The sequence below is a fragment of the Tenrec ecaudatus genome, chromosome 10 (assembly GCF_050624435.1).
Source record: "Tenrec ecaudatus isolate mTenEca1 chromosome 10, mTenEca1.hap1, whole genome shotgun sequence".
In the NCBI taxonomy this organism is placed as follows: domain Eukaryota; kingdom Metazoa; phylum Chordata; class Mammalia; order Afrosoricida; family Tenrecidae; genus Tenrec; species Tenrec ecaudatus.
This window is the reverse complement of record NC_134539.1, coordinates 96,654,796-96,682,324: the sequence shown is the minus strand read 5'-3', so window position 1 is coordinate 96,682,324 and position 27,529 is coordinate 96,654,796. Positions and strand designations below refer to the sequence as shown.

Genomic DNA, 27,529 nt, shown 5'->3' with positions numbered 1-27,529 from the left:
GACATTGATGATGTGACCTAGAAATAGATGCAACCATGTGCCAATGCTTCATCCCAGCTTACAGCAAGCAGTGTACCACACCCCAAACTATCGCCTTTGCTTACTATCATTAAAATGTTTTTTGTTTTGTAAAATAAAAGAGTTCCCCCAGAATCTACACTATCTGAGATGTAAAAAAAAGTGATTTAAATGACTGTGGTGAAATTCTCCTTTGAGACAATTCACTTGTAGGAGTGTGTGTGTGTGTGTGTGTAAGTAAACTTTTAAACTGATACTTTTTTTTCAGAATACCTGTTTAGACCCTTTCTGTATAGTTAGCCACCTCCTTGTTCCTCTATATTCAAACTTTCCAAAAATAAAAGAATGCTCCAAGGAACTTGTTTGCAACTCCTGAAAAAGCTTCCAGCGCCCACAGCAAGCGTTCTCCACCTGGTCCTTTGTGCTCACTTCCTCACTGAACCCAAGAGAGAAAAGGGCCTCACAGGACAGGTTGGGTCTCTCTGAGCTCCCGGAGGGAGGGTGACTTCACCCTCAGAGACAAACCAGGGCTTTCTGCTAGCAATCAGAAGCCTCCTGGAAGCCTCCGTCCTCCGAAGAAAACGATGTTAATGGATTCCTACACAGCACTTCACTTGTGTGAAGAGAAAGTCCCCCCAGGAGTGAGGAGAGGGTTGCCGTGAACTGGACAAACGTCAAGGTACTGCAGCTGAGTGATGAACATCCACTCACACCGTCTGCTTCACTGCCGTTTTCAGTGAACTTCCTGGGGCCTCCTAAGAAGGGACGAGGTCATTCCCAAGCTCAGAAATCAAGCTTCTCTTTTGATCACCCAACAGCTATAAAATGCTTACCTAACTCCGAAATGATCACTAGCATTGAAAGACGTTTGAGAGCCAAATCTACTTCAATAACACGGAAACACTTTGCTAAATCAACGCAGCTCATCCCTTTTCACAATACTGGCAAAAAATGGCAAATGAGCGTGTAGTGCTTCATCTCTTCTTCCCTATAGTCAATCAATGGCACATAGTAGGCCTGCTGCATTTAAAGGAACCCATGAGAAGGATGTAAGGTGGGAGGCTTTCTACCAGTCCGCCCATCCTCACCAAGGCTAGTGGGTCCCTCTTCCTCATCCAGAGCATGAGCCTGTTCTCATTCACTCTGCCTTCTGTTGCACACTGTGTTTCTCTTTTGCCACTGGCCACCAAGTCTGTTGGGGAGCGGGGTGGGGGAGGAGGTGCTGAGGAAGCCTTCCAAAGTGAGCAGTCTCAGGGCGGGGGTGAAATCATGCACAGAACTGGACACTCATGCTAAAGAACCTCTTCAGCAAAAACAAAGCCCAAGCACAACCCAGTCTTTTTCAAACCTCCTTTTCTTCAACAGTGCCAAGCCAAACAGGGAAAACTCAATTCATAAAGAAGCCAAGCCTAACATTACTGAACATTTGGATCCAAAATTCTGTCAAAGAGTCCTGACCAAAAGGGGGGAAATGCAGAACAGAATTTCAACTTCTCATGGAACCCAGACTTTATAGAGCCATGAAGGCTGGATGGACTCCTGAAATTATTGCCTCCCCCCTTAAGAAAAGAAAACTATCCCTCAGCCTTCTTCCAACCAAACAGCAGTTTGGTTAACTCATAAAGGATGTCCATCTTGAGCAATATGCTCTTTGATTCTTCATCTACCTGGGTATCAGGCCTGTAACAGCAACCTGAAAGGTTGGACGGGAACCTGAGGGGGACGGTGAGTTGCTGTTCATGGGGGAGGTACAACTCAACTCAGGAGGGTGTGAACGGCTGCCTAACTTCAAGGATGTTATCAATGAAGAATGTAATCAATGTCACTGAATGCTTTAAAAAATAAAAAAAAGGAGCCAAGCCTTGAGAGGACGTTGGACAGGTCAAACTGTCAGGGGACAACTGTAGGGCTGGTCCTTACTCTGGTTCTGCAATGTACACCAGCGCCCTTCTGTGGCCCTTCCCATCGCCCTGTGTCTCCACGAGACAGCAGTGTGCAATCTTCAGTCCTACATTCTCTTCAGATGCCCAGGCTTCCCTGGAAGGCCAGTGGGCAGAGAGAGGTAAGCTCCATCCATGACGTTAGTAAGGGAATAACAGTTCCTTTTTTGGTGAGGAAAGCCCAATCAGTCCTTGCTAACAAGCTCTCCAGCTCGGCTCTAAAAATACCCTGCCTGCTTCCAGTCTGGTTTGGCACTTCTCTGCTTTGCCAGAGGGGCTTTAAAGGGCTCCCAGATGCCTTTGCCTTCTCTGTCCGTCTCTCTGGCTCTCCCTGGGTCTGAGCTCTGTCGCCACTCTGGTGACCTGGGGGAAGTGTATTGCTTTGGGAAAGTTTCAGGGGGTTTTCTTGTTGTTTTTTTCACTTTCGAGTTCTCAGAATTCTGTCCTAAGCGTTTAAAGTACAATTCCAGCTCTGGATTAATTACTAGCTTGGTTTAGAATCTTCATTTGGCTTCTAGTCTGAACTATGTAAATACACGATCTGTGTACAGAAGAAAGGACTAAAATTATACTTCAAAAGGGCTCAATCGCTTCCTGCCTCCTCCAATCCCCACCCCCCACCCCCACCCCAAAAGAAACACCAGCCTCCAGGAATCCTCTCCTGCTCGCGGTGGCAGCAGCTCCCAGGCCCGGTGGGCCCCAGACGCCCGGGCCTACACGTTGATGGCATGGGCGTGCTTCTTACACAGGGGCTTGTCCTTCTTGGAGTAGAAGGGCTGACCCTCCAGGTTCACATGGCAGACCTGGGCGAAAACAGATGAAAGGAAGTGAGACAGGGCCATGTCACCCTTGGCTGGCTGCGCACAAGGGTCAAGTAGGGGGGAAGCCGGTGCCTGGCTCTGGTGCTGGAGTTCACTGGTCAAACTGGTTTTGTGTCCTTGCTCACTGGTGTGGTGGGTCTAGGAAGGCTGAGCAGTGGGGTATATTTTAAACAACCTTACAAGCCTGTTTAGTTACCTTTCACTCTGCTGAGATCATGGTAAGACACCGTTTGTGTCCTCTGCTTCTCCACAGGCAGGTCCTGGGCTACCTGGTCGCCGTCCCTGGGGGTTGAGTCACCCTCTACTTTGTATCTGCTGAGTGGATGGAGGCCTCCTCTACCAGGAAGTCACCTAGCCTCACATCTGCAGTGTCCTGGCCAAGGCCTGATTCAGGTCCTGCCTTTAGTCTCATCGCACCAGTGAGGCACCTCAGAGGTTCTGGCCCATCCTCACCACTCAGCCCCCACCCCCACCCCCGGTACCCTCCCTAGTTGACCTCATCCTGAAGTTCTCAAAGGGGTGGGGGCTTTTTTCTGCCGAGGGTCATTTGGATATTTATTTATTTTTATTCAGTACTTTTATTGGGGACTCTTACAGCTCTTAGCCCCATGCATTCATTCATCCATGTGTCAGCATGTTGGTACATATCATCATTTTCAAAGCATTCTCCTTCTACTTGAACTCTTGATATCAGCTCCTCGTTTTTCCCCTCCTTCCCCCACCTCCCTTCCTCATGAACCCCGATAAATTATAAATTATTTTTTTCATCGTCTGCTGTCTCCCCCCAACCACTTTTCTGTTGTTCATCCCCCTAGGAGGGGCATTTGGAGATCTGTAACATCATTCACAGGACATGCAAAACTATCCACTTACAAATTAGCCTGCTTTAGTTGGTCAAACATTTAATTACCTCACCTCTAATGGGATGGCTGGAACGGCTTCTCTTTGGTGAAGCGTGTGATGTTAGTAGTATTGATGATTTTGAGGGCCTTATATGGCCTGTGGGGCAGGTGTTCCCCAGCCCTCTCCGGGATTGATACTGTTTGCAACAATGGCCTCACCTGTACCTACTACTGCGAGGATGGTGCAGGACCAGGCTGGTTGGCACCTAACAACAACCATCTAACATGACAACAGAGGAGGCTCTGAGTTTCCTCCATGATGGGGAGAGAGAACAGAAAGAAGGGAAGTCAAAAAAGCATATTGCAAGGAGGTTCCAGTTCCTACGTGCACGGGTTTATTGCAAGCAAGCGTGATTCTGTCATCCGTGGAGGGCAAGTGCCCTCAGAAATATACTGGTCACGGTCTCATCACAGGTCCTTAAAAAAAGAAGTCCATTAAAAACAGGAGCCTGATGAGGGGACCTGCGGGTCCAGGCAGAGAGGTCAGCTCAGGGTGTGGGGACTCTGGGATGCTCAAGGGCTAATCTCAAGAGATCTTCTCAAAGATCATTGGAGGCTTCTTAAGAAGACGTTTGTTTTTTTAAGAAAAGTGAAAACTGCATTAGTGTGAGGAAGGTGAGGAAAGTTGCCCCGAGGGCTTTTCGGTCGTGACAATGAACCACTGGGGGAAGCATAAGCCATCGTGTGAGAATTTCCTTGGGAAAGCATCCCCATTCATCCGACAGCCCTGATCTCGCCCCTACAGACTTCGCGGCACCCCTCAACATCAACGACCATGGGAAAAGAGCGATATTCGAGTGCCTTTCGAGGGCCCAAACGGCCTTGTGGCTTGTGGCAGGAGCATGGAGGAACTCAGCCTTCTTTGGGGGATAGGGTTCCAGAGATGCACACCCCGCCCGCCGAAGTGTGTAGACCCAGCGGAGGATGTGCTGAGAGGCAGTAGCATCACATTCTGATGTTTTCGTTCAATGAACATTTCTTTGATTTTCTAGCACTACTTCTTGACTTACCCTTGAATTGGCTGAGGCCGCCATGGCTCAGGTGGTGACCAGGACACTCTCTACACATGATCTCATATCACTTTCATAAGAACCTTTTAAGGATGACTTTCCCCCCACTCTACAATGGAAGGCCTGAGGTGCAGAGAGCACACGGGTCTTGCTGGAGGTACAGACCGAGTAAGTTATCTTCATGGGAAGCCATGCCTAATCCCATGCTAATGTTACTTAATTATTTGATTTCATAGATAATGATTTAACTGAAAGGATTATGGGCTCGGGGATTCATGAAGGCCGTGGGTGCCGCTGGAGCAGCTCTGGTGGCTCCATTGTGAAATGCTCAGCTGCTAACTGGTAGGTTGGTGGCTCGAACCCATTAGTCGCTCCTTGGGAGAAAGATGTGGCAGTCTCTTTCTTTTAAAGATTTATAGTCTTAGACCTCTTACTGAAGGGTCGCGGGGATGAGAGGAGCCAGTCAGGGTGCAGGGTAGCAACAATGAAACATACAACTTTTCTCTACTTCTTAAATGCTTCCCCGACCCCCACTATCATGATCCCAATTCTACCTTACAAATCTGGCTAGACCAGAGGATGTACATAGGTACAGATAGAAACTGGAAGCACAGGGAATCTAGGACAGATGACCCCTTCAGGACCAGTTGTGAGAGTGGTGATATCTGGACGGTGGAAGGAAGGTGGGGTGGAAAGGGGGAACCGATTATAAGGATCTACATATAACCTCCTCCCTGGGGGATGGACAACAGAAAAGTGGGTAAGGGAGATATTGGACAGTGTAAGATGTCACAAGATAACAATAATTTATAAATTATCAAGGGTTCATTAGGGACGGGGGAAGGTGAGGGAGAGGGAAAATGAGGAGCTGATAATTAAGGGCTCAAGTCGAAAGCAAATGTTTTGAGAATGATGATGGCAACAAATGTACAAATGTGCTTGACACAATGGATGGATGTATGGATTGTGATAAGAATTGTACGCGCCCCCAGTAAAATGATTTTAAAAAGGATTTATAGTCTTAGAAGTCATATGGGGCAGCTCTCTGTCCTTTAGACTCACTGCGTACCAGAGTCCACTTGATGGAAATAGGTTAATGCACTAGCTGCCGTCTGAAAAGTTGGAGGCTTGGATCTACCCAAAGGTGCCTGGGAAGAGGGGTTTGGCAATACTTCCACACTACCATCCACCTGAGACCCTTTGACCCCCATGCGACCTCCAAGAGTCAGCATCAACTCCTTGGTGACTGGGAGGATTTGCACATGGCTAAGTCTCTGAGTCCTCTGGGCTCCTCCCAGTGGAGGGTAATATGCTAATCTGTCAGAGTCTGCTGGGAAGTCATATTGGTTGGGATGGCCCCCGTCCTTAGAGTACGCACTGAGAAGCCCTAATGGGGCGACAGAATTAAAGGCTGTATTTAGGATACTGGCATCAGAAGTTCAGGGAGCGTGCCCACATTCAGGTAGGCAGAGGGACAGAAAAATCGTCCATTAGAGCGGAGTTTGGTCAGTGAGCACATGTCCATTTTAGGACCACTGCGAAGAAAAGTGGCATCATGTTGGCTCCATGTTCAAGTCCCTGATGGGACTTTAAGTGGGAGGTTACACACATGGGGTTACTCAAGGCTGCTATGGGCTTCCAGCCAAAGGCCAAAAAAAGTCCCTGAAAACTTCCTAGCTGATGCAGTGACATTGTGTGTAGCCCAAATTTGGAGTGGCCCAAAGCTGCTGGGGTTGGCATCAAATTCTAGAACAAGTTCAGGTTAGCTCTACCCCAAAACGAACTAGTGACAGAGGGTTTTGAGGGAGACAGAAAGCAAGCTTTGAATGGGCGAGCAAGGAGCTGCCTGTTGACAGCCAAGAGCCTTGTAGAGAGACACTGCCTAGTCTTGGGCAGTGCTGGTTGCCTATGAGAACTTCAGGCTGAGGCGGACCAGGGAAGGTACTGGGGACAGAGGGGACAGAGGAGAGACGAGGAAGGTACCGAGCTTCTGAGGTGACTCATTGGTAAAATGGAGTAAGGGCAGGACCCTGAATCCTTAGGTCTTGGCCAGGAAACTGTAGATGAGGTGCAAGATGATTTCATGGTAAAGGAAGCTGATCATTCAGCAGAGGCGAAGTAGGGGTGACTCAGTCCCCAGGCTCAGGGGCCAGTGGGCATCAGGCCCTGCCTGTGGAGGAGCAGAGCTGCAAACAGTGCCTTACCATAATCTCAGCAGAGTGAATGTACACTTTCCTGATGCTGACACCAATGAGGAAGGACTAGAAACCAGTTAGACTTAGAGAAGACCTGACGTGACTTTCCAAGGCTGTAACTCTCTACAGAAGTAGAGAGCCTCATCTTTCTGCCCATGGAGTGGCTGGTGCTTTCAAACTGCTGGCCTTGGGGTTAGCAGCCCAACTCATTACCCACTACACCACCAGGACTGTTAGAAGAGACGAGGGCTCAAAAAACATCATCTCTCCATTGAACTCAAGTTCCAAAGCTACACAGGGACTTAACCCCTAGCCTGACCTTCAAGGTCATATTACCCTCCCACTCTTGGCTTTATAAGCTTTGGCCTGTAAGACTGCGCTGTTCTTTTAATTGTTTGTGTATGTGAGCTTTGCTTTCCTATTACACCTCTAGATTCCTCAAATGTGGATACTTGTTCTTGGATACTCTTGTACTCCCCAAACCCAAGGAACAATTGGTTACCTGAATTAGTCTAAAGCAGTGTTCCCCACTCTGGGGTGCTGGAATGACCCCGGGGAGCTGCTAAAGAAGATGTTACACTTTAGTCTGGACAATGGGCTATAGCACAAAAGTGGTTAATTGCCACAGGGGTGCTGGCTAACTTTTTTCTAAGCGGTTGGTAGGCCGAATAAGTTTGGGGACCTCTGGTCTAAAGTATTTGCTATCCAGAGAATTAACTGATGCATACGTAGTAAGTACATGGGCTGGGAGGGAGAGTCCTGGTACTCCTTTTTTATTAAAAAGTTTTATTATAGAATAAAATATACTCATTAAGACCTTCCCCATATCTCTTGGGTCATTTTGGCAGTCAGATAACCAAATTTGCAGGCCAAGCCATAGAATCGCATAGCCGGGGTTTGAATGTAAGGGTCCGAGGCCCTGTGCTGTACTTCTCTGATTCGATGCTCTGCAGGGGACAACTCAGAGCCAGTAAATTTATACGGTTGTCCCTTTCTGGAAGGGAGGCCCTGATGGAAAGGTGCTTAAAACAACCAAAGAATCTGTTTGAATCAGATTTCTTATGTGAAGTTTAGAACCTGAAATGTATTGTGACAAAAGTTATGCCTTAGGGTTGCCCTAGGTCATATGTTTATTGATATTCATGGGTTTTTTTTATTTTTAGGTTTTAAAACTACCATAGTATTACACACATTTCCAAGGTTTATAGCAAACAGCACAGATAAAAATATTAGTAGTAGCAATGGCACATTAATTTTCCAAACAACAATTTCCAAATGACATTCCAAAACCATCTCCTACCTCTAATGTGGAGCCTAAATGTCAGCAAGCTCCTTGACCATGTCCCCTTCCCAAACCAATAACATCGGCAAGCAAATGTCCATATTATGGTAAGAATGACTTGGCTGCTCAGCAGAAATAAATGGCATGAGGTAAATGGCTAATCTAAGGCTTTTGTCTTGGCAACTGTATATCAAGAATGGGGCCACTTAGCAAAGTAAACGGATACCCACTCCCACTTTAAAGGATTTGTCAAGGGAAATCTTAGCTCAGCTTTCCCTAGGAACAGTCAATAGACTCCGATTTCATTTTCATGATGAAAATGTTAGGGAAAATCCTCAAATCATCACAGAGGAAGTCAACACACAATACCAAAGGGAAGACAACTTTCCTCTTTGGAGGCCAAGAATCACTCACTACTCTTCTGTGTGGCGATCATTGGTCGGGATGATCTCTGCTGCATCCGTGAACACTCTATTATTCTTAAAGAAACTAAGAGTAATAAGCCACATCGGGTGATAAAATATTGCTACTCCTAAGATTTTATTCTACTGTGATAGAAAGAAGGCTTCGTGGTAGTTTTCCAGCTTTAAAATATATGTGTGTGTGTGTGTGTGTATCATAGTACATAAGGGAGTCTCAAAAAATTCAGGAAAAAATGCTATCACCTTGGAATCTCTATCTCCACAAACTTTTTGAAGCCTTCTTGTACAACAAAGAGAATAAATAGATTAACTGCTGAGGCTGCTTATCAACCAGACATCTCATGGGATTTCTTTGGTTTGGAGGTTCAGGGTCATGGTTTCATGGGATAGCCAAGTTAATTGACCCAGTTAAAATGCATGTTCTTGTTAGGTACCATTGAGTGTGGTAGTTACATAATCTGTTGTCAATTTGAGACAGGAGTGAAGGGGTGGAGTTTAGCCTGTGAGTCAGGTCACAGCTTGATGACCACATTAGAGGCGCTAAGGAGATAAATAGCTCATTGGAGGTGGGACATACACTCATGACCTGGCAGACATTTCTGTTGGCAAGCCCTGGAGCTGAAGGAACCACGTGGAGACCCCTGCCAGTGCTGAGATGCCTCTACTGCCACTGGATCCACAAGACTTTGCACCCACTGACCTGTGATCTTCCTGCATTCAGCATCATTGCATGCATTTTGTGAGTCTGAAGAGGAATTTATAGATTGGTATTGGATATGTGGGCTAATATTGGGCTTAAGGACTTGATCTGGACTGGGCTGGGATGGTTTCTCAATATTCAATTGCTCTGGTATATAAACCTTTTATAGAACAGTCTGTACATATTTTCAAATGATCACTTCCCATTCCTGCTCCCTCCTCACAGGATGTTGTTGCAGCCCCTGTGTCAGTCCATCTTATTGAGGGCCTTCCTCTTTTCTCTGCCCCTCCACTTGACCACCCATGCTGTCGTCCTTCTCCAGAGACCGGTCTCTTCTGACAGCAAGTCCAAAGTCATGCCATCCTTGCCTCTAAGGAGCATTCTGGCCCTGCTTCTTCAAGTTCAAATTGGTTTGTCCTTCTAGCAGTCCATGGTGCCTTCAATATTCTTCCCCATCACCACAATGTAAAGGCATTGATTTTGAGGGGGGACGGGGGCTCTTACTTATTCAATATCCAACTTTCACATGCATATGAGGCAATAGAAAATACCATGGCTAAAGTCAAGTGCACCTCAGTCCTTAAAGAAAATCCTTGCTTCTCAATATCTGAAGAGCTCGTGTGTAGTAGAGTCACCCAACGCAATGTCTTTTGGTCTCGACTGCTGCTTACATAAGCACTGATTGTGAACCCAAGGAAGACCAAATCCATTTTTACATTTATCATGATGTTATCTATCTTCCGGTTATGAAAATTCTGGTCTTATTTACATAGAATTGTTATCTATACTGAGGCTATAAGCTTTGATCTACATCAGCAAGTGTTTCAAGTCCCCCTCACTTTCAGCAAGCAAGGTTGTATCATATGCATATCTCAAACTGTGAATAAACCTTTCTTCAATCTTGATGCCACATTCTTCTTCATATAGTCCAGCTTCTCTGATTATTTGCTCAGCATACAGATTCAGTAAGCATGGTGAGAGGATTTAACACCTTTCCTGATTTTAAACCATGTAGTGTACCCTTATTCTTGTCACACAACTGCCATCAAATCCATGCAAACTCATAGTGACCCTATAAGACAAGGTAGGATTGACCCTTTGAGTTTCTGAGATTGTAAGTGTTTACAGGAGTAAAAGGTCCCATCTTCCTCACATGGAGCAGCTGGTGGTTTTAAACTGCTGATCCTGGGGTTTGCAGTTCAATATATAACCTGCTAGGAGAAGGGACTCAGATGTGTGACTCAGTGCTTCCATGAACAACTACTGATTTCGCCATGAGACCAGAAGAACAGGATCATACCTGATTACCTGAACATTTGGATCAAAGATTCTATAGAATAATCAAAAGTGGGGGAAATGTGGAACAGAATTTCAAATTATTCTTGGATGCAGACTTTCTGGCATCATAGATGCTGGATGAAATCCCCGAACTACTGTCTTAAAATAATTGTGTTACTCTGGGTGGACTAGAGAAACAAATTCATAGACACTCATATGTGAATAAGAAAGAGCCTTATGGATAAGAGCAATTGAATATTGAGACAGCATCTCAGCCAAGTCCAGATCAAATCCATAAGTCTGATATCAATCTATAAATTCCTCTCAGACTCATGAAACACATGCAATGGAAGATCACAGACCAGTGGGTGGAAGGTCTTGTGGCTCCAGTGGTGAGGTAAGCATCTCAGCCCTGGCAGGGGTCTCAAACTCCAGAGCGCTAGCATAGCTTCATGTGTCCTGTCAATGGAAATGTCTCACAGTGAGTTAGAATGTGTCTCGCCTCCAGGAGCTATTTATCTCCTTAGCGCCTCCAAATGAGGTCATCAAGTTGTGACCTGACTGACAGGCTAAACTCCACCCCTTCACTGGTACGGCTCAAATTGACAACAGATTATGTAACTACCACAATAATCTAAATCTTAAATTAAAAAATATCATCCCTCTTTCAAAAGGCCTTTAAAAATTAGTATCAGGGACTAATGAAAGACAATATTAATGGAAGATCATCATGCCCCAGGGGGCATGCTTGACTCATTACCATAAATTAGCAGGGAGGTTTTGAAAGGGAGTCAAAAGCAGATAAAAAACAAACAAACAGGGAGAGAGGAAAAAAAAAAAGAGGACCTGATGCAAAGGGCTTAAGTGGATAGCAAATGCGTTGAGAATGATTGGGGCAGGGAATGTGCGGATATACTTTATACAATTGATGTATGTATATGTGTGGATTGTGATAAGAGTTGTATGAACCCCTAATAAAATGTAAAAAAAGAAAAGAGGAGAAAAAAAAAGAAAATGATTAGGGCAAAGAATGTACAGATGTGCTTTATACAATTGATGTATGTATATGTATGGATTGTGATAAGAGTTGTATGAGCCCCTAATAAAATGTTTTTAAAAAAAAAGATAGTAGGCATGCGACTGAGCGTGCATAAAATATTTAGTATCTGTTCCTTTATGGAAAAGTTTGCCTGCCCCTGCTTTAGATCATTACTGCCAAGAGAACACACATTATTTAAATATTTGAATACAACAATGTGATTAGTGACTTTGCTGCAATGAAGGCAAAGGAAATAAACTTTATAACATAAATATTAAAAAAACAAAACAAACAAAAAATAGAGGTCCAGGAATGGTTTGGGGCTCGCACTAAATCCAACTCCAATTTAGGAGCAAGTATTTCTGACATCATGGCGCTGCTCCATATGCGCCCTCAGGAAGGGAACACAGACGATATGGGTGTTACAGCAAATTGTGCCAAATAAATTAGATGGTGCCAAGCTATCAGATCAAGGCGCATCTAGGGTTTTAAAGGTTCCTCTCCAAACAAGCAGCTAATGTCAACCAAGTCCACGTGGAAGAAGCACACTATCATCAGGAGTGTAAATCACATATTCCAAAGTTGAAGGAGAGACCAGGGTCAGAGCCTAAATGGTGAGAATCCAGTTAGCAGGAGGCTGTGGATGACCATGGGAGGTCGAAATACACTGTGAGCACTGCATAGGAAACGAGCCTCGGGTGAACTCCCTCGATCTGCCATTGAGGGAGGGGAGGAAAGTCACTCAACACAGTGCCTTGGAGAGATGAGTATAGAAGATCAAAGGGAGACACCTGACTTGAACAGTTAAAGCTTTGTCGGCTGACCCCCCCCCTGATGCATGCTGGGCCTGATCTGGGTTGTCAACATTTTCTGTACTTTCATTTTGCTTTTGTTTGTTCATATTCAGGTTTATCTCAGAGGTCTTAGGCCATTGGGGGTCACCCTCTTGAAGCTGTGCTATATGTGTTTTTCAGTATATGAAACCCCAGGATTGATGAACCTGCCGGGACAGCAGGCAGAATAAGGGTTTCAGGGGGAGGTGGGTGGCAGAAGGTGGGGGGGGGGAGAGATGATGTCAAGGAGTCTGGGAAGAAAAAGACTGCTTGGAAATGGATTGTAGTAGCAACTGTACAATTCTGCTTGATGCGATTGAACTATGGATGATAGGATATCTGTATTAACTCCCAATTAATAATAAATTAAATATTTTTAAAAGAGGGGGAAAAGCATATTATCTCCATATACTTAATTTATACCCTAGTTTTAACTGTCAGGTTTTTCTGAATATAATAAAGATGTCTTTTGGAGAAGTTTCCAAAACACCCAAACTGTGGTTTATCTTAACTAGCCCAGAAGGCTTGCCTGGAGCAGTACGCTCTGGTAATATCTATCCCTGTGGGAATCTATGCGTTGGAATTGACTTGATGGCAGTGAGCATAGGGGATCCAATTGACAAGAGCAACTTGAAGGATTCGATAGGAACCTTAATGGGGCAGTAAGTTTACTGAATGGAAAAGGTACATCTCAGCCAAGGAGGGGGGGAATGGTTGTATAACTTGAAGACTGCAATCAATGTTACTGAATTGCACAGGCAGGAACTGGATTTGGTGTATATCTTCAAAAACATCAACATCAAAATTAATTTAAAAAACAGATCAGAGTATCAGAATGCCAGAGTGGAAAGGAATGTAGCACACTGGTCAGCTGGTCCCAACTTAGTCCCTGCTGCCCCATATTCGGGCATTTCAGACCCCCAGGCTCAAATACATACTGCGCAAATGAAGCAGGTATCATGCCAGGTGTGTCCCAGGGCTTCAATAAACTTGTCACCGGCTTCCACGGGGAAATCGCAGCCATGACACTTGGTGCTGAACAGATTGACGTAGTCTGAAATGAAAGGAAGAGTGAGGACCAGCCCTCCTGCAGGGGCATGAAGTGTCCCAGCACCATCCACTCCATGGCAGGGCCACCCCCAATCAGACTGGTTGCTTGTCAACTTGCAGACCGAATACTCGTTTGAATGAGACTTTTATTCAAACTGACGTGCGGACTCAGGCTTAGTCACCATCTTGTGCTGGTCTGATTTACAAACACTCTCTGGGGTTCACATTAGCTTTCTGCAGGGTGGTTTTCCCTTCTGCCTTTGCCACCTGTTACAGCCCATAGAGACAGAAAGAAAGAGAGAAAGAAAGAGATATCTCCAAGTAGGTATGCTTCCTTGGGAAGAATGAGGGCAAGTGACATTCTTCAAACTTACGTAATATTCCTTGCTTGCTTACGCTTCTGTCATTGGGCATTTGTGTTGATACCAAATCTTCACTACTATAAATAACATCTAAGCTACTTTGATTGAACATGCCCTTCCCTCTCATCACCAAGGAGGTAATAATGCTGAATATTATTTGTATTATGCTGTACAGTTTGCCAATCTTTTTTTATAGAGATGGCATTATTTACAGGTAGCTTTCCTCCTGCAGTTGGCATCACTGTGTGTGTTTTGTGAGATGGAGGAGGACTTTGTGGATTGGTGTGGACATATGGCTTAATGTTGGACTTGTGGGCTTGGGCAGCACTGGGTTGGGATGTTTTCTTACCCTTTATCTAAAACTCTCTCTTATACATGTATGAGTTTCTGTGGATTTGTTTCTCTAAAGTACCCAGACTAATACAGTGAACTTCACAATGTTCCCTGAGATATGAACTGTTGAGATTTGTTTTGTGTTTCAGCAGATAAGGAAGCGGAGGCTAAAAGCGGTAAGGGGCCTGACTGGTTGCACGGCTGAGACTCAGGGGTCAGGTGTGACGCCCCTGTCCTCGGGAGTTGGACCCTCTGAGTCCCGGGGGCAGCGATTCCACCACACCTAGTTCTGTAGCAGCCTTTTAGACTTCTTTCGAAGAGCCAAGGCCCCTTTACGGAACCTTCACAGTCCCCAGACTTGGACTTGTACCCATAACTCTGCTATAGTTGGCCTTTGTTTTTCATAGCGATTTCCTGTTCAAATCTCCTCAGGGATACTGTGCCTGTTGCGTGTCTAGCCTACATGCTGAGAACGAGTGTGTCCACCATGGTGGTTCGACATTTGGGCTCTGAGAAAGGAAGGACTGGGCGCCAATCCCAGATCTACTGATGAAAATGGTCCAAACCTCGGGCAAAATGGCTTAACTCCTCAGTGCCGCAATTTCCAAGCTGGGTAGTGAGAACAATGATAGGAGCTGACTCATGTGATGGCCGAAGCAATTCGATGAGATAATGTACGAGAAATGCTTAAAACCCTTTGCTCTTATTTTCAGTGGCCTCACGCGTGGTGAAGAGAAAGAAGGGAGCTGTGCTCTGAAGGCCTGCTGAGAAGCCATTGAATAGGGGTGCACCTTCTGTTTTATCTTGCTTAATTTTCACTGCGGCTCCTTGAACAGGCCTATTCCCGGGCTGAAACAGAGAGAATGGCCCGAGTGGCGCCATCTCAGCAGTTGTGAGGAGCAGAACGAAGCCTGACGAACTCCACATTCATCCTCTGTCTTGAAGCGGCCTCCAGTTCCAACATTTGCAATCGGATTTTAGCAGATGTTTCTAGCTCATAAATGTTTTTCTTTTTGCATGTGTTTATGGTCTGTTGTACATACCACAGTCCATCCACCTATCTCTGGGTCCTTTCGATCAAGCCTTCTTTCTGAAAAGTTCTCACTTCCCAACTCACTCCAAGAGAGATGAGATGGCTTGCCTGAAGATTTTCTCTGGGATTCCTGCCTTCCTCTTCCATCCAACCAACCAACCAACCGACCAACCATCTCTCAACTGTCCATTGATGTGCTAGCATATTCTATGACGATGGGTTTCCTTGAGGTTCTGGAGGTTTCCATCATAGTCACCTTGACCTTCATAAAGATGAGCACCTCTCATAGAGATGAGCCCAGAATAAATGCTTAACACAAATATGGTGGATAAATGACAGAAGGACACGGGAAGAACTTATTCACACCACCTTATTAAATAGTGGTTCCTTCTGTGGTTGTGTGGCCTATTATTTTTCATAGATTATGCTCTTCCAATAACTTAAATCGAATTTTAGGATGTCTGGACTCATCCACTGATTATTTTTCTGTTGTCAACTTGATTCTGTGTAGACCTGGAAAATTGCCACTTTCTGTTACAATTGGGTAGCACAGGTCTGACCTGAATACTGTAAAATATTTTTTAAAAAGGCTAGTAGTATTCTTCATTCATTCATAAAGGAAGAATGTAATTGGTATTGTGCATGGGCCTTTCTCACCAGGAACATACTCTACATCTTCATTTTTATTCGTTATTGCCATTAAGTCTTTATAAGTTTCTTTGACTAACTCTCCTATGCTCCAACTTCACGTAATTACTCTTGTATTGAATGGAGTTTACTGCAACCGAAAAAGAGCCTCATCCATCAAATCACAGATGCTCTGTGCTGACAAGGGCTGAGTGCTTTTCCGGAGCAGCAAACCAAAGGCACAGTGACCCAACGGGACAGAGTGGAGTTACCCCTGTGGGTTCCAGAAAGTCTCATCTTTCTCCTGTGGAAAAGCTGGTGGGTTCAAACTGCTGACCTTGGGGTTAGCAGTGCAAGGCTCACCTGGGAATTTACCTTCTTTATATTTTTTAAGGTTCCAGGCAATTGTGGGAGGAGACTGTGGCGCTCAGCTAGGCTTCGGAACTGCTTCAGTGCAGGTGCATTTTACTTGTACGCAGTGTGTGAGGAGCTCTGGTGGTGTAGTGGGTTCTGTGTTGAGCTACTAACTGCAAGGTCGGCAGTTTGGCACCACTAGCTACTCCTTGGGAGAAAGATGTGGCTTCTTGCTCCCATAAAGAGTTACAGTCTTGGAAACCCACAGGGGCAGTTCTAGCCTGTCCTATAGAATTGCTACAAGTCAGAAGCCACTTGATGGCAGTGAGTTTGCTTTGTTTTTTGGTGTGAAGGGTATCATATATGCAAATACCGGCTCAATCTTGTAGCCCAGTGAAGTCTTTTTGAGTCTAGATCCTGTCATTTCTCCAAGGCTGGCTCAGTCTGTACCTTTGACAAGGGAGTGCCCCCACCCGTTTGAACCTGCCTAGAGGCACCATGGAAAACAGGCTTCCAAAAGGCCACAGTAGTTCGAAACTGCACACATGGGGTCACCAACGACAGCAGATGGCGCCCATATTAATTACCAGTCATCACCACGTGCTTGCAGGGAGAGAAAAGACAGGTGTCACCTTCCCTCTCTCATAGGTACAGAGACTGAGGCCCAGAACGACTACCTGAGCTGCAGAGAATTTGCCAGTACGTAAGATCCCAAGAAGTCCCTTTTATCGTTGGTTGTAGGCAGGCAGTTCTCAGACCATGAGCATATTCTGTTCCTAAGCCTGTCCCTAGGCTGAATTTGCGATGCATGTAGATGGGAACAGTTAGGTAAGTTTCATATGTAGTAGCAGGTAGTCCGGTATTTGTCTTAGCTACATGGTATGTAGTATATTTCACTATTCATAAGAAACACTCAAGAGATACTTCCAGATACACTAACACCTCTTTGGCACAACAGCAGAGTCATAATAGTGCTTCGACGCACCTCACAAAGTAACACTCATTTGCTATTCCTGACCTTTGTATGTGCCTGGGAATTTTCATATCTAGGTTGGCTTGGAAGTACAGGTTGTCCAAGTTGGATGTTGTTTGCTTCCCCCCCCCCTGGGGGAGTTGGAATGCTTCCCCTGGCTTTGACGTAAACTAACAAACTAGATCGCTTTTGCCCTGGACGCCAGGAAGTGCACAGTCAAACTGGCTAGCAGCCCGTGGGTTTTCTTAATTCCCGTGTGCTGATTCTCTGGTTCCTTTGTCTCAGTCTTGGGGTCTCTATTACCTTTGTTGGGACCTGCCTCAATTCCTTTCCAAAGAGATCACAAACAAACTGCCCCTCTACCTGCCCCTGCCGCTGCCGCTGCCCTGCTGCCATGGGGGTCAATTCTGACTCATAGCGATCCTATAGGACAGAGTAGGACCTCTCCCTAGAGTGTCTGAGGCTGTAAATCCTCATGGGAGCAGACCCACAAACAGCCTCATCTTTGTTCCAAGGAGCAGCTCGTGGATTCGAATTGCTGACATGACGATCAGCAGCCCAACCCAAAATCCACAATGCCACCAGGGATCCTGGTCAAGAGATCAGCCAAGGGTAATGAGTGAGCAAGTGAACGGCTAGTTCGCTGGAACTCATAACGCTCTCAGAGAGGGCTCTGACTTCTGAATCTAGGACACCTTCCTCCCAGTGGCCGAGTGGGTTACTCCTTGCGTCTGGGGTCAGCACTTTGAACCCGCCAGTCACCCCACAGGAGAAAGACGCGGCTTTCTGCGCCCTGAGAGATTTACAGCCTCAGAAACCCACAGGGGGAGTTCTCATCTTGTCCCAAATGCTACGTTAACACGCAACCTTTTAGATTACAGACTAGGCTTGCATCCTCGCGGGGAGATCACTGGATTCTGAAGGAACAGAAGTGCCCGGTGAACATCAAAGCAGGGGCAGGGAGTTCCGCCAGTCACTGCCACTTCTCTGGTCTAGCCCTGCTTTCCCCCTTTCACGGATGAGACGAAGGAGGCTCTGAGCGGTTTGGTAACTCACTCAGGGCTCCAAAGGCAGCCTGGGGTACAGCCAGGAATAGACCCCAGGGCAAAGTGCAGCACCGAGGCATGCGAACACCAAACCGTGTGACCCCCCAAATCAAACTCATCTGAAAGTCTCCCCAAAATAGCCAGAAGATGCCCGCTTCTGGATCCCGGATTGGCGCAGGGAAGGGAGCAGTGCCCAAACGTATACAGAGAAGTTCTGGGCCCCAGCTTGGGATGGTCTGAAGCTTGCTGGGCATGGTTCTGCCGCTGGGGGATAAAAGTCCTACCTTCTAGAAAGGGCACCTCCCGATGTTCAGTTGTGATTGGAGGATGGTAAGCATCCCCCTGCGTACCTCCCAGGCCCCGAGACGCCCAGCCCTCCCCTTACCTTTCTCACAGTAAGGCTCCCCATCTTCCATGTGGAAGAGGCTGTTTCCGAAGGGCTTCTTGCAGGCTGCGCAGACGAAGCAGGTGGTGTGCCAGGTCTGCCTCAGGGCATGCATCACTTCCTGTGGAGAAAGCACCCCGCTCAGGACACAAAGGTCCCGGGAGAGAGGGGTTGGGCCTGACTGCCCACCCAGGCCTTGGCCACTGCGAGAGTATCCCACGGAGAAACCAAGTCAGGGAAGCCCAGGGTTAGGCCTTGGTCACACCCACAGAGGAAAGGCCTGGGACAGGTGAGGAAGGGTCCCCACTCATTCAGCAATGTCACGTGCCAGGCTCTACACGGTGCCGGCATAAGCGGTGACGCTTCCTCCTGGAGCAAACCTGCAAGTTGTCCTTATTGCCGCCATTTGACCAGACTTTTCTGAGGACCAAGTCTCTCAGAAAGGGATGAAGTCCTGAGCGGCGTTGCAGAAGCTCCATCACACCTAAAGCTGTGCAAACACTAAAACCACAATCCCTGCCAGTGCCTCGATTCCGACTCCGTATGATCCTTCCAGGGGTCCTCAAACTTTAAACAGGGGGCCAGTTCACTGTCCCTCAGACTCATTGGAGGGCCGGGCTATAGCTAAAAAAACAAACTATGAACAAATTCCTATGCACGCTGCACATATCTTATTTTGAAGTAAAAAACAAACAGGGCAAAAACATGTGGCAGATCGGATAAATGTCCTCGGCGGGCCGCATGTGGCCCGCGGGCCACAGTTAGAGAACGTCTGTACTTCTGCATGGGAACAGACAGCCCGATCTTTCTCCTGGTGGGTTTGAACTGCTCCCCTCGGGCTAAGCACCACCAGAGCGCATTATAGGCAGGCACGTAGAATCACTTCTCACTTCAAGTTCACTGGCTCTCTAGTTCACTGGTGGCAAGCCAAATCCATTCGAGCATAGAAATGGAATTATTTTCTCTTCATTAGCTCTTTACTAGCTACGCCGCCTGCCCTTCATTAACTAGAAGCGTCTTAGTTGCCTCATTGGGCCCCCTGACCCAGGGAGGACTGGGGGAAGGGGAGGTCTGAGCAGAGACATTCAGCCCACTTACCCCCATGATTTTGGTGTTGCACTTGGCGCAGAGCGGGGCAAAGAACTGCTCGTAGCACCGCTCGCAGTAGACATTGTTTTGCTCCTCCACAAAGCACACGTCTGCCAGGGAGGACTTGCAGTAGGCACAGTTGAACTCCTCCGGGTGCCAGGAGCGGCCCATGGCCACCAGGAAGGGGCCCCTGGGAAAGCAGAGAAGAGCACCTACTGAGACATCCCCGAAAGCTTTAGACCCGCTGCCTCAACAACTTCAACGAGGTTCATGTTTGTGAGTCGGACTCTCGTGACTTTTGATGAAACAGTGTGCGTTTCGGAAAAAGCTCCGTGTAGAAAGAAGTCCATTGTTCATCTACACTAACGAGTAATCTGGAAACAACCTGGACATCCACCAGGAGGGGCCTGGCTGAGTGTACTATGAAACAGCCATTCAGTGGACACCGGTAGCTGTTATGTAATACAGAAGCTGCTGCTGCCGATAGTGAAATGTATGAAGTGTTTACCCCGTAGCAGGCACTGTCCACAGAACCCTGCACCTGTTCACTGACCGCCCCCGAGTCAGCTCCGACTCATAGCAACCCTGTAGGACAGAGTAGAACTGCCCCTGCGGATTTCTGAGACTGTAACTCTTTTGATTTTTTAAAATCATTTTCTTGGAGGCTCGTACAACTCTTACCACAATCCATCCACCCACCGTGTCAAGCACATTTGCACATCCGTTGCCATCATCATAACTTCAAATACCGTCCTTCTACTTGAGCCCTTGCTTGGCATCAGCTTCTCATTTTTCCCCCTCCCTCATGAACCCTTGATTATATATATATATATATATATATATATATATATATATATATATATATATATATATATATATATATATATATATATATTTCATGTCTTACACTGACCAATGTCTCCCTTCACCCACTCTTTTAGTGTCCACACCCCTGAGAGGCGGTTATATGTGATCATTGTGATCGGCTCCCCCTTTCTCCCTCTACCTTCCCCTAACCCTCCTGGTATGGCTACTCTCAATATTGGTCCTAAGGGGTGTATCTTTCCTGGATTTCTTTGTTTCCAGCTCTTGTCTGTACCCATGTATGTGCTCTGGTCTAGCTGGATTTTTAAGGTAGAATTGGGGTCATGATGTGGGGAGAGGAGGAAGCATTAAAGAAGAAATTGTAACTCTTTATGGGAGCAGAAAGGCCTGTGGTTCTCTGTTGGAGCTCCTGGTGGTTTTGAACTGCTGACCTTGCAGTTTGCAGCCCAAGCACATGCAGGGGTCCATTACATTTGTGACCTGGCTTAATTGTCATGACAAACCTGTGAAGTAGGCATGACCCTCATATCAGATCCATTTTCAGATAAGAAAACTGAGGCTTGAAGGAGTGGTCCAGCAACTTGTTCAAGGCCATAGGGCTAGAGAGTGGCAGGCAATAAACCTGGGTAATCTAGTTCCAGATTAGTAGGAGTCAGAACAGGAATGACAGGGACTTTATTTCCTGGAAGTGATTTGTTAAAGATACAAGTTACAGTGCTGAGAGTGGCGATGCTGGGAGGGTGGGGGGAGGGCGGGGTGGAAAGGGGGAGCCCATTACAAGGATCTGCATGTGACCTCCTCCCTGGGGGACGGACAACAGAAAAGGGGGTGAAGGGAGACATCGGACAGTGCAAGATGTGACAAAATAATCATTTATAAATTATCAAGGGTTCATGAGGTGGGGGGAAGAGAGGAGGGAGGAAAAAAGGAGGAGCTGATACTAAGGGCTCAAGCAGAAAGCAAATGTTTTGAGAATGATGATGACAACAAATGTACAAATGTGCTTGGTACAATGGATGGATGTGTAGATTGTGACAAGAGTTGTCTGAGCCCCTAATAAAATGATTTTAGAAATTAAATAAATATGAGACAGGGGGGGGGGCTGCATTTCAGACCATCCACTTGGCATCCAACAGTTCACCTCACTCACCCCCCCTCCTCTCTCTGTCTCCTCTGTCCCCAGCTTCTCTTCCCCCTCTCTGGACCTCTGCTTTCCTTTCGCCAGAGGCAATACCTGTTACGCTTCTAGTTCATTGAGTCATCATTCTACCCTTGCCCACCCTCCCTTTGGAATGTCCAAAGTCTGCTCCCTTTGGGATGCAGGTCTTTACCTGGGCTCCATCTCTATAGCAGAGTCTCATACAATAGACTCTGCAGGTCTTTACCTGGGCTCTATCTCCATAGCAGAGTCTCATACAATAGACTCTGCAGGTCTTTACCTGGGCTCTATCTCCATAGCTGAATCTCATACAATAGACTCTGCAGGTCTTTACCTGGGCTCTATCTCCATAGCAGATTCTCATACAATGGACTCTGCAGGTCTTTACCTGGGCTCTATCTCCATAGCTGAATCTCATACAATAGTGGTCCTTCTGTGATTGCCTAGCTTCACTCAGCATAACAGTCTCCAGGTCCATCTGTACCCTAGTGTTCGGTGGGTTTTAGCGATGTCCAATATGCCATCGTGTGTATGCACTGATGTTTCTGTAACCATTCTTCGACTGGTGGACATTTGGGCTGTTTCAATGTCTTGCTATTGTGGCAGTGCTATGATGAGCATGGGAGTGCATATGTCTTTGTGTGTCATGGCTCTTACCTCTTTATGGTAGACATCCAGCACAGTTATTGCTGGATTGGATGGATTTCTATACCCAGCTGTTTGAGATAGCGCCATGTCACTTTCTACAATGATTGTATATATTTACAGACACTCCCACCCCAGCAGTGTAAGAGGGTTCCAATCCTTCCTTACCCTCTCCAGCATTTGTGACTTTCTGGTTTTGCTTTTTCAAATTGGACTGCTATTGTTGGTCTAAGGTGATATCTCCTTTGATAGTATATTGTTATTTTTAAATATATAAGTACACCTCAGTCATCATAAACATACTGTACTCAAATAACTCCCCCACCAAAAACCTCACTGCCATCAAGTTGATTCCTATTGATCATGACCCTATAGGTCAGTCCCTGTGGGTTTCCGAGACTGTACTCTTTACGGGAGTAGAAAGCCTCATTTTTCTCCCACAGAGTGGCTGCTGGTTTTGAACTGCTAACCTTGTAGTTAGCAGCCTAATCAGTAACCCACTTCACCACCAGGGCTCCTGTACTCAAACTGCAGTCACCCACTATCCTGGTTCCTAAACATGAAAATATTTCTTTTCATCCTAGTGTGCCAGATACCCACCAAAGTCCTGAGCTGGACTGGCCTGTGTATAGAAAGTTCCAGAAGCAACCGTAAAGGAATGTTAGGTCAAAACCAGCCCTGACAGCAGCTTGTAGCATGCCCAATAAGCCAACCGAAAGAAGCTGGCCTTGGCGCCAGGGAGAGCTCCTGGCACTGGGTACTGTTCTGGGAGCTTCACCTACATACCTCAAGGATTCCTCCTAACTCCCTGGTGAGGTGGATGCCACCCAGGTCTGGAAAGGAACGTTCAGAGAGGATCAGGCCAGAAAGTGAGTCAAAGGACCAGAGGCGTCCCTGGCATGGGGCACTTTCTCTACACCTGCCACCCACTGCACGCAAGCACACACACGCGCATGCGCAGACCGTGGGCAAGCGCCCCAATCCCCACCCCCATCCAGCAGCCCACCACAGGGCACCGCGGGGTCCTACCGGATGATGTTGTTGCAGTGTCCACAGTGTGGAGTCCGGCTGCTGGCGGGGAAGCGCTCGGCCCTCTGGAAGGTGCCCCTGGCAAGCGGGGGCATCTGGGGTCCTGCTGGAGCATAGGCCGGGGCTCCCCGGGGCAGGGGCTGCTTGCTGAGGGATGTGGTGCTCATCCCCGGGGCAAACTTCTGGGAAAAGTTGTCATCTGTCACCCAGGGGGGGCGGCTGGCAGGCTCTGCAGGGCCCCCACTGTAGGCGGCTGAGGGGGTGGGGTTATAGCTTGGGGCGGGTGAGGGGGTATAGACTGGTGCTGGTGAGGGAGTATAGGTGGGGGCCGGTGAAGGGGTATACGCAGGAGCAGGAGAGGGGTTATAGGGAGCTGGGCTGTAGGTAGATGCAGGCACTGAAAATCAAAAACACCCAAAGAAAAATGTGTGAAGAAGACAAGGGCGGTGACCGGCAATCTGCTCGGGGGCCCTCTGGAGCTGGGCTGGGACCAGTTAGGCAGTGGTTCTCAACCTCCCAAATGCCGCCACCCTTTAAGACAGTTCCTCATGTGGTGGTGACTCCCCCAACCATAAAATTATTTTTTTTGCTACTTCATAACTGTCATTTTGCTATTGTGATGAATCGAGCGACCCCTGTGAAAGGGTCGTTCAACCTCCAAAGGGGCAGCGACCCACAGGTTGAAAACCACCAGGCCAGGTAGGGTTATAACTATGTGCAGCTGTGCTGGGCGGGGCGCAGCCTGGCCTGGGGGCGTCGGGCATTGCTCACACCTGGCTCTCTGGGCTGGCAAGAGGGCAGGACAGGTCCGCTCAGTCTGACGGTAGGATGCCTTCAGCTGCAGTCCACCCAGTCAGAAGATAGCTGAAATGCCTCTCTGGGCCATTGTGTGCCAAACCTCGACCTCGTCCCGCTTCGGGACCAAGCAGATGACTGGCAGCTGGGTTGCTAGGTTCAGGTTGCAGGTGCTGCCCTACTTCTGGACCCCCCTTATCTAGCTCACTGAGAGCTGACATCGTTCTGGGGTTACGATGCAGCTGCTCAGGCAAGCACTCCCCCTGCCAGGCTTGGACCCTCGAACCCCCAGGTTTCTGAATGCCCTGCTGCCATCCCTGTGGAGCCTGCTGGGACTGACTTAGCTGTGCCCTGCACACACAATCCAGCTGGCCTCCTCTTCCCACCAGGGAGGCTCCGAAGCCTTATCTCTGCTCACAGCCTGCTCCTTTGGGAAAAGGCCTCATTCCTTGCACCCGGGAAACATGTTGGGACAGCAGCCCTGCCCATTCCTGAGCCTCACTCGGGCAGATGGACCCCCTGAGGAATGCGTCCCAGACCCCCATGGGCCCAGCACCTGGAGGATCACCTCCTCAGGGCTTGAGGGCCCAGCCCTGGCCTCTCTTTCCCACCTCATCCCCTAGCCCAGGCTGCCAGGGGTGGCCTGTGAACTAATACTCCAACTCTGAGCCTCTACTTCCCAGGAAGGCTGGCCCTCCCTTCAGAGCTGGGGTACCTGGATGAAAGGGGTGAGACCTTCCACAACCGTGGCCCAGAGCCATCCTGGAAATGTTGCTCACATTGAAAGGTAAGCCGCTCTCCATCGGGTTGTGGAGCCCAGCAGCTCACCTAGGCTAGTCCTCACATCACCCCCTTTCCAAATAAGGTCACGGATGTTCAGACAGGGCCTGTAAATGGCAGAGCGAGTCTACAAAGCCACGCCTTTCATCACTCCAGCTGCCTCTGTAAAGTACAAAGTCCACTATTCTGAAAGCCATGGTGTCTGTGGATGCACCCTTTCCTCGCTGTGCCAGGGAGGAACGTCTTTCAACACAGAGCAGATCAGAACCATGGTCTCGCAGGACGCCAGGGTCAAGTGACAACCTAGCCCACACAAACGATGCTCTATAGCCTGCTTTGGCCAGTAACAACTGGGTTCTTAAAAAGTCATGAGCTCCCAGCTGAGGTGCAACTCTTGGCCTCTCTCTGGCTGGAGGAGGGCAGATGGAAGGGAGTCAAGACACGTGGAAACAATTAGCCCGAAACACTCAAGGACCATGAGGCCAACAGCCTCCACAACCAGGAGAGCAGGAGAATAAGATGGTGTCCAGTTACCACTAACAGCTGCTCTGCCGTGGGGGGGGGGGGGGGGGGAGGGACTCTAGAAAGTTCTGAGTAGAGTGGGAGTAAAATGCAGCATCAAATCATTTAAAAAAAAAAAGAACAGGTTTTGACCAAATAAAAGCAGGTAGAAATCCCTTAGCTATGTTTCAGGCTTGGAACTAAAGTCAACCCCATGGCTCAACACTCAGCCGAATAATAGGTCTATAATAACAATACAGGAAGACTAAGGCTCGAGGGGGATGCATACTTTAGAGTAATCAACTACTTGGAAAAAGTTCAGAAGGGTTAGAAAAGGAAGAATGATCCCCTCATAGAGGGGTTTAGGAGAGGAGATGGGTCAGTCAGGGTGCGAGGTAGTACCGACGAAGAGCACAACTTTCCCCCAGATCCTAAATGCTTCCTCCCGCCAACTACCATGATCCAAATTCTACCTTGCAAGTCTGGATAGAGCAGAGGATGTACACTGGTGCATATAGGAGCTGGAGGCACAGGGAATCCAGGGTGGATGATACCTTCAGGACCAGGGGGTGAGGGGCGATGCTGGGAGAGTAGAGGGTGAGTGGGCTGGAAAGGGGCAACTTATTACAAGGATCTACATGTGACTTCCTCCCTGGGGGACAGACAACAGAGAAGGGGGTGAAGAGAGACGCCGGATAGGGCAAGATATGACCAAGTAATAATCTATAAATTATCAAGGACTCATGAGGGAGGGGGGAGCGGGGAGGGAGGGGGAGAAAAGAGGACCTGATGCAAAGGGCTTAAGTGGAGAGCAAATGCTTTGAAAATGATTAGGGCAAAGCATGTACAGATGTGCTTTATACAATTGATGTATGTATATGTACGGATTGTGATAAGAGTTGTCTGAGCCCCTAATGAAATGTTTTTTTTTTAAATTTAAAAAGTAAAAGTTCTAGAAGAGTTGAAGAAAAAAACAAGGGAGGTGCTATGGTCTGCCATCCAAGCAGATAAATTTGAAAAATTTTCCAAGAATGGAATTGCAGATTTAACAAATGAATTGTGTAATGGGGAGTACTTTGAAGGTGATAAGGTTGTTTTGTAAAAAAAAAATTTAAGTATATAGTTTTGAAAAAGAAACCCCATTTAAAAAAAAAAAGAAAGAAAGAAAAGGAAGAATGGGGATAAACCACAGGCAGGAAGTGGGGTCAGGGATGTTACGTCATTGGAATTGCAACCGATGACGTGAAACAAACGGATCTGCCTTGTGGAGTCGAAAACAGATTGTCTCTGCAAACCTTCATCCAATTCACAATTAAAAGTTGATAAATAATTGTTTTCTATGAATTTGTAGCAATGAAACACACCAACCTACACAGGCCAGACCCCATACTCTGGCTCATAGTATAGGCATCAAGCACTCTGAATTCAGTTTTCAGCTCTGCCTCCTGGCTGGGTCCTTGGGCCCTTTTATACTCTGTTGCCTACAAGTGGCAACCATTCTTAGTGCCTCACAGGGTTACTATGAAGATTAAAAGATATAAGAAATACACCGTGTTTAGCCTGGTCAGTGAGAATTGAGAGTTAGGATACATGGGTCTCAGGTCTCATAGTGAATTGTCAGCTCATCTCATCACCTAGTGGTCACTAGAGAGAGCCCAATTCCGGTAGATTGTGGAATGTAGGAGTGAAGGTGGGAGAAGTGATGCCTGAAGTCGGATCACCTGGGGCGGCAGGTGGACTGCAGGACACCATATCTATTTCACAAGCAGGCTTGACTGAAATAAGCGTGGGTTTCCCAGTGGACTGCGTGCTGGGCTGCTAACCGCAAGGTCAACAGTTAGAACTTAACCAGCTGCTCTGTGGAAACAGATGAGGGTGTCTGCTCCCATCAAGATCTAAAGCTTTAGAATCCCATTTTACTCTTTAAAAGTTATTTCCATTGGGTAGTGCCATTGCCCTGACCAGAATGGTGGTGCAGTGGTTAAATTACTTAGCAGCTAAGTAAAAGGCCAGGAGTTTGAATCCGCCAGCTTCTCGGAGGGGGAAAGATGTGGCACTCTTTCCCCCTGAAGATTTCAAGCCTGAGAAACCATATGGAGCAAG

The 27,529-nt window shown here is 47.3% G+C and overlaps 2 protein-coding genes across 3 annotated transcripts in view; one reads left to right on the top strand and one right to left on the bottom strand.

Moving 5' to 3' along the window:
- Window positions 1-1,030, top strand: part of LOC142458618 (synaptotagmin-15-like) — a 14,227-nt gene extending 13,197 nt beyond the window's left edge. Inside the window, 1 exon segment of the mRNA XM_075559582.1 lies at window positions 1,013-1,030. Coding sequence (XP_075415697.1) covers window positions 1,013-1,030 — 18 coding nt within the window.
- Window positions 1,031-2,604: 1,574 nt separating this feature from the next.
- Window positions 2,605-27,529, bottom strand: part of LDB3 (LIM domain binding 3) — a 72,725-nt gene continuing 47,800 nt past the window's right edge. For both annotated transcript variants that reach the window (XM_075561003.1, XM_075561001.1), the window contains 5 exons: window positions 23,351-23,747; window positions 19,702-19,882; window positions 18,604-18,724; window positions 13,379-13,494; window positions 2,605-2,761 (listed from right to left, as the gene is read on the bottom strand). In XM_075561003.1, coding sequence (XP_075417118.1) covers window positions 2,672-2,761; window positions 13,379-13,494; window positions 18,604-18,724; window positions 19,702-19,882; window positions 23,351-23,747 — 905 coding nt within the window. In that variant the 3' untranslated portion in view covers window positions 2,605-2,671. The remainder of the gene's footprint in view (window positions 2,762-13,378; window positions 13,495-18,603; window positions 18,725-19,701; window positions 19,883-23,350; window positions 23,748-27,529) is intronic.